Source organism: Meles meles, chromosome 19 (genome assembly GCF_922984935.1).
Source record: "Meles meles chromosome 19, mMelMel3.1 paternal haplotype, whole genome shotgun sequence".
NCBI lineage: Eukaryota > Metazoa > Chordata > Mammalia > Carnivora > Mustelidae > Meles > Meles meles.
Window position 1 is genome coordinate 53,569,179 of NC_060084.1, and position 14,485 is coordinate 53,583,663.

At 42.4% G+C, this 14,485-nt stretch overlaps 1 protein-coding gene across 1 annotated transcript; it reads left to right on the forward strand.

The window, feature by feature from the left end:
* The first annotated feature begins 3,118 nt into the window (after positions 1-3,118).
* On the forward strand, positions 3,119-13,726 carry LOC123930560 (zinc finger protein 713-like). The gene is made up of 5 exons (XM_045986777.1): positions 3,119-3,220; positions 7,951-8,145; positions 8,524-8,646; positions 10,059-10,154; positions 13,673-13,726. The coding sequence occupies exons 2-5, from the start codon at positions 8,131-8,133 to the stop codon at positions 13,724-13,726; spliced, it is 288 nt and encodes a 95-aa protein (XP_045842733.1). The 5' UTR covers positions 3,119-3,220; positions 7,951-8,130.
* The last annotated feature ends 759 nt before the right edge of the window (positions 13,727-14,485 follow it).

Here is a 14,485-nt window from a genome sequence, read left to right on the forward strand (position 1 = left end):
ACCTGTTCCCCCAACCTCCCACCCCTGACCCTTCAAAACCCTCAGGTTGTTTTTCGGAGTCCATAGTCTCTTATGGTTCGCCTCCCCCTCCAATTTTTTTTTTTTATAAACATATAATGTATTTTTATCCCCAGGGGTACAGGTCTGTGAATCACCAGGTTTACACAGTCTTTGCCCATTTTTAACACTGAGTTTTCTTATTATACATTTTATATGAGACAATCAAGGAAACATGATTTCTGAATGCATTATTATATTGTATTCTTGGACAGAAAAAAGATAGTAGTGGAGAAAATTGTGCAATATGAATAAAATCTGTAATATAGTTGAGTATTATACAATTTTTAAAATTAACATATAATGTATTATTTGTTTCAGGGGTACAGGTCTGTGATTCATCAGTCTTACACAATTCACAGCACTCACCATAGCACATACCCTGCCCAGTGTCCATCACCAGGCCACCCCATCCCTTCCACTGCCCTCCACTCCAGCAACCCTCAGTTTGTTTCCCGAGATTAAGAGACTTATGGTTTGGCCTTCTCTGGTTTCATCTTGTTTCATTTTTCCTTCCCTTCCCCTATGATCCTGTGTCTTGTTTCTCAAATCCTTCATATCAGTGAGATCACATGATAATTGTCTTTCTCTTACTGACTTATTTCACTTAGCATAATACCCTCTAGTTCCATCCACATCATTGCAAATGGCAAGATTTCATTTTTGATGGCTCCATAATATTCTATTTATACAATGTTGTTTTCTTAATTTGACAAATGTACTATAATTATATAAAGTGGTCACAAGAGAGGAAGCTGAATAAAGCATATGTGAACTCTTTGTAGTATTTTGTGACTTTTATGTAAATCTAAGCTTTTCCGAAAACAAAAAGTTTATTAAAAATAGATCTAACCTATGTCAATTATATCTTAGTACAACTGGGAAAAATAGGTGTAACCTAATTTTATCACAATATCTCATTGAAAATATAGTTTTATATTATAAAATGTTTATGCATATCTATATATGATATTATTAAACAGCTGTAATAATATAGGCGAATTTGTAGGATGGTAACTAGAGTCACATAAAATGTATGCATTAAAGTAAGGTGTACTTGAAGAACAAACTCTTCAATTATGTTCAGTTTCTATTTTGGTCTTCTTTATTCAAATTCTTTTTTAAAAATTTTATTTATTTGAGACAGAGAGATATCACAAGTAGACAGAGAGGCAGGCAGAGAGAGAGGGGAAAGCAGGCTCCCAGAAAGCCTGATGCAGGGCTTGATCCCAGAACCTTGGGATCATGATTTGAGCCGAAGGCAGAGCCCCAACCCACTGAGCCACCCAGGCTCCCCTCAAATTCTCACAGTCTTACTGCAAGGTTTGTTGTAACTTTTTTCTTATATGTTCCAGCTATCTCCAATTAGTTTTACTCCTAGGTAGTTTATATATAGCATTTCTATGTGGTGTCTTTAAAAAAAAAATCATACCCTATACATTTTGTAGTATGGTATAGCAATTCAATTCAACAGGTTTATTGTCAAAATGTACATATAACATTTACCATTAGTGAGTGTACAACTCAATGACATTTACGAAGTTTAGAGACTTGTGCCACCATCACCACAATCCAATTTTTAGAAATTTTCATGATCAACAAAAGTAACTGGATGGTTGTTTTGTTACTGTTGAATTTTGACAATTTTTTAAAAAGATTTTGTTTATTTATTTGACAGATAGAGATCACAAGTAGGCAGACAGGCAGGCAAAGAGAGAGGGAGAAGCAGGCTCCCCGCTGAGCAGAGAGCCCCATGCGGAGCTCCATCCCAGGACCCTGAGATCATGACCTGAGCCGAATGCAGAGGCTTTAACCCACTGAGCCACCCAGGTGCCCCAGAATTTTGACAAGTAAAAAAAATATTTTATTTGTCAGACAGCGAGTGCACAAGCAGGAGTAATAGCAGGTAGAGGGAGAAGCAGGCTCCTCACTGAGCAAGGAACCTGATGCGGGACTCAATCCCAGGATCCTGAGATCACAGCCTGACCTGAAGGCAGGGCCTTAACCTACTGAGCCACCCAGACATCCTGGCACTTCTTTATATATTCTGAATACAAGTACTTTATGAGATGTATAATGTGCAAATATTTTCTCCCAATCTCTGGCTCTACTTTTCACTTCTTAAATACGGTGCTTAGAAAGTACAAATGTTTAAAGAAAAAAAAGTACAGATGTTTTAATTTCTATTTATTTATTATTATTTTTTAAAGATTTTTATTTATTTATTTGACAGACAGAGATCACAAGTGGGCACAGAGGCAGGCAGAGAGAGGAGGAAGCAGGCTTCATGCTGAGCAGAGAGCCTGATGCGGGGCTCGATCCCAGGACCCCGCGACCATGACCCCAGCCAAAGCCAGAGGCTCCAACCCACTGTGCCACCCAGGCTCCCCCGGATGTATTACTTTTTCTTTTTTCTTTTTTTTTTTTTTTTTTAAAGATTTATTTATTTGACAGAGATCACAAGTAGGCAGAGAGGCAGGCAGAGAGAGAGGAGGAAGCAGGCTCCCAGCTAAGCAGAGAGCCCGATGCGGGGCTCGATCCCAGCACCCCGGGATCATGACCTGAGCTGAAGGCAGAGGCTTTAACCCGCTGAGCCACCCAGGCGCCCCTGTATTACTTTTTCTCTCCAGAAGGTCCTTCTCTGCTGCGGTATCCACACCTGAAGTTCACTGACTGTTTTGAAACTTCCTTTTTTTTTTTTTTTTTTTAAACTTCCTTTTTTAAAAATACAGATTAGGTAATATACACCCGGACCTTATTACTTCCCGTCCAGCCCGCGAACACGACTTAGCCCACACCATTTTTACCTCCAAGAGCTTGAGTCTCTAGAAATCTACCCATTTTCCGCACCAGCCAAAATTAAGGACGAGGTGTGAATGGCTTTTCAGGACCTCGCCAACCCCGGCTTCTGGCCGCAAACCCGTCCCTTTGACTCGTGTACGTCAAGTGTCCCAACATGGCCGCCCCCACAGCCACAACGAGCGGGCGCGGACATATTGCCTCCCTGGAACTAACGCCAAGCAGTTGTTTGCCGTTCTTCAAAGGCTTCAGGTCCTCCTCGGCCGCCATAGGCTGACGAGCAGTTTGGGCGACGTTCCCAGGAGTAGAAGCAGTTCGCGGAAGTGTTACGTTTAGAGACTCGTTTTGGTCTGGAGAAAATTAGGTCAGTGTGTGTTTTTATTCCTTGAAGATTCTCTGGTTTTTGTTTTCTGTTTTGCCCCGTTAGGAGGTTTGTTTCTTACAGAATGACGTGACGTCCCCAGGGTAGAAGTGGAGTAGGGTGAGCCCGTGGAATTATTGGCGGGGATCGATTGGGCCGAGCACGAAAGTGGAGGCATTTGAGAGAACGAGCTGGGAGTCTGTGACTCACCTGTCCGTGGTTAGGGTACTTTTGGGGTCAGTAAGTCGGCTCAGGGTCTGTAGAGCTCAACCTCTGTGTCCGGGCTGTCGAGAGGTTGGGGTTCTGCAGATCCGTCCGCTTGTCGGTGGTGCAGGCGATGCGGATCATTTATCGTGATCGCAGTGTCTGGTTCCAGTTGGGGGTTTAATTCGGGGCTCAGTAATGTTGGGGCCCGGGTGGATGCTCGTAACATCGGGGTGTCTGGCCCGGGTTTCGGATTAGTAAGGGGGTGCGTAATCAGTGTCTGGTACAGAGAGATGCACGTGAGGGCCGCAGCTTTGGATGCCAAGGACCCGGGGCTGGAGTTTCGATTGAGGTTCCAACCTCGGCTGCTGGAACAGAAGGCTGCAGAGTTCAGAAGAGTAGTTCGAAACCCTCTGTTTTTTGTTTATTTGTTTTTACAAGTCTTTTGTTCAGAAGTTGACTAACTTCAGACCGAGGGATTCACCCACCACCCATCTCCCCTGTCTGTTAGGAGCCGTCAATGGCTGCTTTCTCGCGGAAAAGAAAGAATTGAGTCCTTGTGCCAGGGATCTTAAAGTTGAAAATGTGTAATATCCATCCCTTTGCAGAAAATGTTTGTCAACGCCTGCACTCACCTCTTAATACCTAACACCTAACAGCGAACACTGTTGCTTCCTTTCCCGACATACAGTCACACTTTACACTTTGCTGAAAGAATGTCAATGTCCATTTTGTTTAGTATCCGTCCTTCTTGCAAGAGTACCCACATCTCGGTTTATTAGTAAGTACTGGTTGGTCTTATTCAGTCATGGTGCTTCCAGTTCCCATTGCTAATGACTGGATTTCTGTGAAATGAGCTTAGTATATTATATAGTGCAGTTCTAGCCAAATATGTGGAAATCTGCTTAGTGGCTTCTGGGGGAGCCTTCTCTCTTTTATATAAGCAATTCCATGAATCTCTTTTTCCATGTCCATGATGATATTAGTCTGAGTATAACCTTAATTTTCATTCCAGTTAACAATGTTTATAATTTATTCTTATTTCAGTGTATTGGGTCTACTCAGTAATCAGGTGGTAGTGGACATACCTATGTGTCCAGTTGCTTACCCATAAAATTCATCTGCTGTATTGTCTGGAGTTGACATGATTCCAGGAGGGTTAGACAATAAAATTTATGAATTTATCCAGGATTTCAAACTTGTGACCAAAAATGTTCATAGTATTTTTTCAAGACAAAAAAAAAATAGTCTATTTTACCCGAGTTATCCGTTTCACTACAAACGGGTATGTTTTATTGGTATTTTTAAAGAACAGGCTTTGGTGTTGTTAAATACTTATTTGTTTCAAAGATCTACCAGTTGATCTGTATAAAAGTTATGGATATTTTGGGGCGCCTGGGTGGCTCAGTGGTTTAGGCCACTGCCTTCGGCTCAGGTCATGATCTCAGGGTCCTGGGATCGAGTTCCGCATCGGGCTCTCTGCTTGGCAGGGAGCCTGCTTCCCTCTCAGTCTCTCTGCTTGCCTCTCTGCCTACTTGTGATCTCTCTCTGCCAAATAAATAAATAAAATCTTTTTTAAAAAAAATAAAAGTTATGGATATTTATATAAAGCTATCACTGCCCATGTCAAGAAACAGAATGCCGCCAGCATCCAGTGGTGCTCTATGAGTCTCCTCCCAAATATATTGCATTCTCACACCCAAAGGTAATTACTACCCTGCTGTCAGTATCAAGCCCTTTAAGGCTTTTCTTTATAGTTTTTTTTTTTTAAGATTTTATTTTTTTATTTGACAGAGAGAGATCACAAGTAGGCAGAGAGGCAGGCAGAGAGAGAGAGAGAGGAGGAAGCAGGCTCAGAGAGCCTGATGCGGGGCTCAATCCCAGGACCCTGAGATCATGCCCTGAGCTGAAGGCAGAGACTTAACCCATTGAGCCACCCAGGTGCCCCGTATAGTTTTATTAAAAAATCATTCCTAATCATGTTTTATTTAGTTATGTCTGTTTCTGTGTCAGTGTAATTATACTTCATGCATCTTTAAATGTGAGGCTGCTTTTGCTCAATATTAAGAATGATTCATGTTTTTGCAAGTAGATGTATTCGTGTTTGCTGTGCAACAGGAATCAGGCATATTCTGTGAATACACAGTAAATATTTTAGGAGTTGCTACCATAAGAGGTTTGTCACACACGCTTCTTTGTTTTTGTAGTACAGTCTTTAAAAACATGGAAATGATGTAGGGACAATCATTCTTAGCTTCAAATTGTGTAGTAGTTGTAGTTTCTACATAGCATTACATATTTTGAGTATATGGCAGATTTTCCTACTATTAATTAAACGTATTGTTTGAAGTTTGGATTGTTAGGAGGAATGCTGCTGTGAAAATTCTTGTCTGTGTTCTGGTTCACATGTGCCCTTATTTCGGTGTGAAGGGTGGTGTAGCTTAGATGTGTATCTCCGAGTGAAATTGCTGTGTCTCAGGGTATTTAACTTCAACCAAAACAGGCGATGCCAGAATGTTTTACAGAGCGTTTGTACCATTTATATCGTTTGCTTTATACTATAGATAGAATATCTATATCTAGTAGAATATCGTTTGCTTTATACTATAGTTTATGCAGCCTCTTTAAGTATCTTTCCATACCCTAATATTGTTGAGAGATTTTCTATATTCTTAAAAATATATTGATTTGAGGGGCGCCTGGGTGGCTCAGTCGTTAAGCGTCTACCTTTGGCTCAGGTCATGATCCCAGGGTCCTGGGATTGGGCCTGCACTGGGCTCCCTGCTCGGCGGGGAGCCTGCTTCTCCCTCTCCCACTCCCCCTGCTTGTGTTCCCCTCTCTTGCTGTGTCTCTTTCTGTCAAATAAATAAAATCTTTTTAAAAAATTTGCATCTTTCGTTAACATTGATAGCTGTCCTCTACAGTGATTTTTGTATATGATGTGGGGTGGGGTTCAGCCATCTCCTTGTCCCCTCAACTCCAGAACGGATATCTCATTGTCCCTGCATCATTTTTTTAAAAAGACAACCTTAGGGGTGCCTGGGTGGCTCAGTCAGTTAAGCGTCTGACTTTGGCTTAGGACCCCGAGATCATAACCTGAGTTGAAGGCAGAGGCTTAACTGACTGAGCCACTCAGGCGCTCCGGAGACATGGCATCTTTAAAATGCTTGGTTTTCTGGGTCATTGTCATAGTCAATGTCTTACTATTTATTTAAGTCTTAAAATTTCAGTATTTCTTTCTACTTACCAGATATTTTTGGTGTTCTTCAAAAGAGTGCCATTGATAGATTTTGTTTTGTTTGTTGATAGGCTGTTCTGTCAGTTACTGGGAGAGGTGTGTTGAAGTCTTCTATTGGAATGATTGGTTTATTATTGTTTTTTGGTCCATTTTTGCTGTATATATTTCAAGGCCGTATTGTTAAGTGGATAGAAATTGCAAATTTTAATAATGTGGTGAATTGAATCTCTTAACCAGTGAGTGTTCTCTTTCTCTGTAGTGATATTTGGGCTTTTTGGTCCATTTTGTCTGAGAATATAGTTACACCAGATGATGTATGGTTACTCTTCCCATGGTGTATCTTTTTCTAATCTGTTGTTCTTGACTTTTCCATGCCATTGTTTCAGACATGTAACCTATAATAGCATGTTGTTAAAAATCCGATTTTGAGACGTTTGTGTTTAATTTACTTGTTTAAATTGTTTTAATTTACTTGTTTAAAATCCTTGTTATAATTCATGTAATTCTTAGTATGTTTTAACAACAGTCATCTAAGTGCCCTGTAGTACCCCCTTGTTCTTAGATCCTCCCCTTCACCTTATTTTGGATGAATGTCATTATTTTCCCCCTTCTGTTAGCATGAAAATTACATACGTTAAGCAATTGTTAGTTTTCATCATGACACTAGAGATAATATATAGCCCGGAGCTTTCCTGTTTCAAATTCTTTTTATTAATTAGTACTTTTACACTCTTCTCCATTGATACAGGATCTGAGAACACTTCAACTTCATTTACCACTCTCCAATTTATTTACAATATTCTGTACTTATGTCTTTATCTATTTAAAATTTCCTGAGATATTATGTAGTAATACATAACTTGCAAGACAGTGCCTCTGATTTGCCCAGTACACTGGTTTTTGTACTTGAAAGAAGTGCTTGTACTCACTGACTGTACAAAAGCTCTGGAGAGGTACCTGAACACACATGGTTTAAAGGAAAACAGTGCCCCGATCGTCTCCTTCTGTGTGCTCTGTTTTATAAAAGTGATTTGCGTGAGATTCCCTTTCTCCTGAGGCATGGTGCTGGGGTAGATCTCATTTTCCTCTTCAGTGTCACACTGACCCCACTTACATGTCACAGAACGAAGGAAAAAACTTCGTGCATTTAGAACCTCAGGCTTTATTGGTCAGAAGAAGGAATCTTCTGGGCCAGCAAATAAAGGGACGCTTAGCAGTGCCGTGTGCTCAGGAGCTGTGCCAGGGTCTGGACCAGAGGAAATGCGCCCCTCAGACTCCCTTGTCTCCTCAGCCCACAGGTCCTGATGCCCCAGGAGCAAAAGGGTCATGTGAAGGAGGAAGAAGTTACAAGATGTGGTGTCAGTTTTTATGGGGGCACACCTGGCGGAGACTGAGATTTCTGAAGAGAAACTAGAAGTAGATCCAGGAGACACAAAGCCGAGTTTTCCCACTGTTTCAGAGGCCAGAAAAAATGATCCAGGCCCAGGTGACTTTTGGTTTGTTTTATTCTTTCCTTTGTTCCCTAATAGAATTGTAGAGGCCTGTAAAAAAATCAGCTGCATTAATCTGAAAAGCATACGTATATCTTTTCCCTATCATATACATATGGATGGTGTTTCTAGGTTAACAGGAAGATTGAACTTTTACATGTTATAGAAACTTCTCATTGGATGAATGGACGGATGACTGTGCACAATTACAGAATATTTAATTAGGCGTTTGCTTCTTCCATAATGTTTCAAAATAATCCACCCCACTAGATATTTAGATACAGTCTATAGAGTGGAAATAAGCAGACAAATGTTAACATTTCTTCTCTATCATCAAAAGGACATCACTTCATTAGAGAACACTGTTATTACAGGAATCCCTGACATTTGATGATGTGGCCGTGGACTTCACCTGGGACGAGTGGCAGCTCCTGGCCCCTGCCCAGAAGGACCTGTACCGGGACGTGATGTTGGAGAACTATAGGAACCTGGTGTCAGTGGGTGAGGACAGCTCCCCAATGTCACTTGGAGGGTCCCCATCAGTGACCTTTCCTTTCTCAGCTTCTTAAAGCTCTGTGGTGTCCGTGTTGCTCTGAAGTGAGATCCTTAGTCCCCTCCCTGGCTCCAGACACATGGGTATATTCTCCCTTCTCCTGAGTGCAAGCCATTACTTTGTACATATGTGTGATTTACGATGACATATATATGTATCGCACATACACGTATGTGAAACAAATGCATTTTTGGTCTTCATCCCAAATTTTGGCACAGAGCTCCTATAATAGTTGTGATTTCCTAAGTTGTAAGAGGATAATAAAATGGGTGTCTTTTGTCACTTAAATAACAAAACCCTTTCAACCACAATTGAGTTTACGTTAATGAGGTGATTTTTGGAAAGCAACTGTATAACCGAAGGATGGAGTCTGGTTGCCAAGGGAACCAACCCCCATGACAGGGTTGGAACTCTGAGTTCCATCGCACCTCTGGGGAGGAGAGGAGAGTTGGAGTTTGAATCAGTCACCAAAGGCTAATGATTTAATCAATCAGGTCTACTTTTTTTTTTTTTTAAGATTTTATTTATTTATTTGACAGAGAGATAGATCACAAGTAGGCAGAGAGGCAGGCAGAGAGAGAGCGGGAAGCAGGCTCCTGCTGAGCAGAGAGCCGGATGCTGGGCTCGTGGGATCGGATCACGACCTGAGCCGAAAGCAGAGGCTTAACCCACTGAGCTACCCAGGCGCCCCTCAATCAGGTCTACTTAATAATGTCTCCATAAAAACCCAAAAGAACAGTTTTTGAGACCTTTTGACTTGGTGAACAAAAGGAGGTGGGGGACAGTGCTCAGAGAGGGCATGGAAGCCCCCCACCCCTTCCCACATACCTGGTACTGCGTACCTCTTACACTGGGCTGTGCCTGAGTTTATAGCAAACCAGCAGTGTGATAAGGAAACTAGCTGAGTTCTGTGAGTTGCTCCAGCAAATTAACTGAATGTGAAAAGGGGTCATGGGAACCTCGGACGCATACATATTCTGTCAGAAGCCTGGGAAATAATTGGGACTTGCGACTGGGGAAGTCTCAGGGAAGTGCAGGGGGTGTGCAGTCTTGTGGGAGTGAACCTCTAACCTGTGGATCTGAAGCCATCACGAGGTGGAGAATGTCAGAGCTAAATTGTTGGACACCCTGTCAGTATCCCTTGGTGTCACGGAATTCCTCGGTATGTGAAAACCTCCTGTATCAGGTGTCAGAAATACTGTAGAAGAGTATCAACAATAGAGGAGACACACAGTGCAGGAAGGTTTTCCTCTATGATGTGAAAATTCTTTTGTCCTTAACTGTAACATTCGGTGGTCTTCCCAGACCCCAAGCCTGAAGCTTAGTCTTTTATCTTCTGTCATTTCCCATGAACAGGTTTTCACACTGGCAAACCAGATGTGCTCTCCAAGTTGGATCCAGGAGAAGCAACATGGACAGGGGAAGATGACATCCCCTGTCGTACCCTTTCAGGTGAGTCAGAGGACACGGAGGGGGTCAGGAGGGGGCCAGGCTGTGGAAATCATACTGTGGTTGGTCAGATAAGAGGCACAGCTGTGAGAGGTAGGCAGTGCCTTCATGCATCTCTCTCCTGATGTGTGACCTCTTTGTGTTCGTAGGATTTGAGAGAAAAATGTACGTTTTACCTATTCAACGATCTCTTCCATTTTTATTTTCTGTACATCTTAATTTTTTGATTATTTGCATAGTTCTCTTTTTCTTAGGATTCGATCTTACCCTTTTTTTTTTTTTGATCTTTCCCTTCTTCATACTCTTCTACCTTTCTTGCCATAAAAGTCCACTGTCCAGAGGCCCCTCCCCAAACAGAAAACCTTGAATTCCTCAATGTCTTCTAACTGCTGCACCTTTCTGTCCCACTGGTAATGTTGATTTTCCTTCCTAACCTCCTCTAAATCCTGGATGCTGTGTCCCCAACGTAAACTGGTCTTCACTGGGTCCTTGTCCTCACTTTGAGGTCCTCCAAAGGTTCTGTTTTCCATTTTCTCATCTGGTCTCCTAACTTTCAAACTTTTCTTCCTTTCCCTTCCTTCCTTCCTCTCTATCTTTCTTTGTTTTTCACTCTCCTAATCTCTCTTTTTCTTTCCTTTTTAAAGCTTTATTTAATTTATTTAATTAAGCTTTATTTAATTAAGTAGTGTCTATACCCAATGTGGGACTCCCACTCACAGCCTGAGATCAGGAGTCACATGCTTCTCTAACTGAACCAACTAAGCACCTCAAACTTTCTTTATTCTAATAAGCTAAGCTTCTTCTCTTCCCCGTAGGAGACTCTCAAACTGATGTATCCTGAAAGTGATCTGCCAGACTTCAGTTCGGTATCATTCACTCACCCCTTGGCAACTCTCCTGAGTTCCCAATAAGTGCAAGGAACTCTCATCATCTTCCCTCCCAGAAAACGCCTACAAGTTTCGGTTCTCTATACTCCTGTGCATCTTACATCCTGGCCATCCAGACATCACCTCAGCTGTTCCCTGTATGCAGAGCTCTCATCTTTAAAGGAGTCTCTTGTTCATGAATTTGAGCTTAAAAAATATTTTAGCATTCTCCAGTCTCCATTCTAACCCAAGCCAGATCATAACTCATACCTCCTTTAATTCCTCTATGTATTTACTAATTTTGAACTTTCTTCTCGTTCCTTGTAGGTGTTGAATTGTTGTGTTCATTTCTCTGAAACTTTTATTTTTTTCCATCATATTCTGCTGACATTAAGTCCCAGTTAACCATGTTAGCGGTCACATGTCATGAAATTGTGTCTCCATAATGTATTATCTTGCTTACACAAATACAGAGTTTTGTCATCTCTCTTACACTCTTAACACTGTATTCTGTACATGTGATTGCTTCCTTCCTTCATTCCTTTAGAAATCATTTGTGATAGCACTGTATGCTTGAGGATCCAGTGGACATGCATACAAGTACACCAAGAGCTTTCATTCTAAGAGGTTTAAAAAATTAATCAAAATAAACAAATAAATAATATGTCCAGAGGTTAAAAGTACTGTGATAAAAATTTAGTCATTATAACAGAATAGTAGGGGCTTGGTCTCCTCTTTAGGAATGGAACTTACAAGGTGCCTTAGGGCCAGGAGGTGAGGGAAGTTAGCAGGCTGCTGGACTGGGAGTGTTCCAAGCAGAGAGCAAAGCAAACTTAAAAGCCCAAAGCAGGAATGTGTTTGAGAAACATCAAGAAGCTGTGTGGGCTGAGTGGAGTGTGCTGTCGGGAACATGATGGAAATAGGTCCAAGAAGCCGTAACAGCAGGGGGAAGGGAGAGTAAGATCATTCAAGTAATCCATTTCAAGGAATCATGATTTTGTTTCTAATAAGATGAGAAAACATGAGCAGTTCTTGAGTACTGGGATGACACGAACTCATTCTGTTTCTAGAGAATCCCTCTGGTGGTGGTTACAGGCAGTAGACAGTGGCGGGCAGAGGGGCCACAGAGGGGGCTGTTGCACCACGTGATGGCAGATCGGCTGGCTTCAGCGTGGGTGGAGGGGACGGTTGGTCATGTTCTGGATGTAGTCATTACAGAGGGCAGGTGAGATTCAACATGAATATGGCCTTTGTGAGAGGAAGGAATGGATGGAGGTGGAAGGTAAGGCTCTGGGCGTGAAAACAGCTGTTAGGGACATTAAAACAGCGTGACTGAACAATGAGTGCTTGGCCTTGCCCGTGATTTGAGGTATGGGAATCCTTGTTAAGGTACATTTGAGCAGGTAGATGAGGGATGTGAGTAGGCTCTGGGTAAGGAATGTTCCACAGGAAAACTGGAAAGCTCCTGAGGCAGGAATGTGGTCTGCAGAATTTAGGAAGAGTAGACAGAGCAAGACTGGAGAGAAGGTCAATGGGGTGGTGGCTGGGGGTTGGGACAGCAGGTCCCATAAGAGCCTTTCAGGGACACGGTAAGATCTTGATTTTATTCCTCATGAGACGAGAAAACATTAGGGAGTTTCGAGCAGCGGAGGCTTGACTCGATATAATTTATGTTCGGAAGGATCACCTTGACTATTGTCTAGAAAGCTGACAGGAGCTGACCGGGCAGGAACAGGAAAGCCAGGCAGGAGGCTGCTGCTGTAGAACAAGAAAGCGACTGGCTTCCACGAAGGTGGGAGGCATTGGTGTTGGTCCAGTTCCGGTTTTGACTATGAAGAGGGCAGGCGGGACTGATCATGGAGGGAGAAACTGTGTGTGTGAGTGAGACACAGATGACAGGCGGCGCTGAGTCCTGTCCTGGTTAGAGGGAAGAGTAGAGGCGCCATTCACTGTGCCGGAGGGGCTGTGTGGAGGAGGAGATTCGGGATGGGAGATCAGGAGTTCCCTTTTGGATGTTGTAGGTTACATGTTGTTTGGAGCCCAGCGTGTATCATTACTGTTGCTCCCCAAGGCAGATGGTGACAGCGAGTCCTCCAGGGAGGCCTGTCTTCCTCCACAGTGTCACCTGATTTCCTGCATCTCTCTCCATCTCCATTGCTCCTTCACACCAGTTTTCACAGCGTGCAGCTGTCTTTCTGTGTCCTTTACCCAAACTGCAGTGTAGACCCCCTGAACATGAGGACTCTGAGTGTGTCCCCAGCATGAGTACCGTGTCCTGCACACAGTAGTCCTCAGTACGGATTTGTGATGTGACTGAGTCTGTCTCTGGCCAGTTTGGATGAGGTGGCCCTCCAACCTGTGGTCTGCTGCTCATGGGAAATTGTGTGTATTTCATAGACACTGCGTGTTTTGCAAGGCCTTGTTTAGAAATCAGTCAAATCTGCATTTATTTATTGTGAACAATCCAACCTTGTTTTTACACTATCTTTTGGGTAATTTATATTAGTCTTATCAGACGTGCAAGCAACATTAAACGTGTCGATACTAATTTCGTAGAGTCATCACTAAATAGACCTATGACATCAAGGGAGTCTTTTAGTTGTCTTTTGTCCAAATCAAGATGATAAATGAATTCCTTATTCTTTTCCTTTCTAGGAATATGGAAACTTGATGATCATTTGCCAGAGCACTTACAAACTGAAATCATAGAGAATAGCATAGGACGATGGCACGGACAGAGAACTTTTGAAAGTAATGTTCGTCAGAGCACAGCTCGTTTTGTGTTAAGGCAAAATCATGATACGTATGACTTATATGGAAAAATCACAAAACCAAACTTAACTTTACTTCACCAGAGCGGTAGCTGTGAAATAAAGAACACTGCAGATCTTACTGGAGATGGGAAATCCCTTCTGCATGCTAACAATGAACAATTTCATCCTAGAACTAAATTCCCTGAAAGCAGGAAACTCATCAGTACTAAGTCCCAGTTCATCAAGCGTCAGAAAACACAAAAAACAGACAAGCCTCATGTATGCAGTGAATGTGGGAAAGCCTTCATCAAGAAGTCCTGGCTCACTGATCACCAGATCATTCATACAGGAGAGAAACCCCACAGGTGTAGTCTATGTGGGAAGGCATTCTCCAGAAAGTTCATGCTCACTGAACACCAGAGAACACATACAGGAGAAAAACCTTATGAATGCTCCGAATGTGGCAAAGCCTTCCTCAAGAAATCACGGCTCAATATACATCAGAAAACACACACAGGAGAGAAACCCTATATATGCAGTGAGTGTGGGAAAGGCTTCATCCAGAAGGGAAATCTCATTGTACATCAGCGCATCCATACTGGAGAGAAACCTTATATATGCAGCGAGTGTGGGAAAGGCTTCATCCAGAAGACATGCCTGATAGCACATCAAAGATTTCACACAGGAAAGACTCCCTTTGTGTGCAGTGAATGTG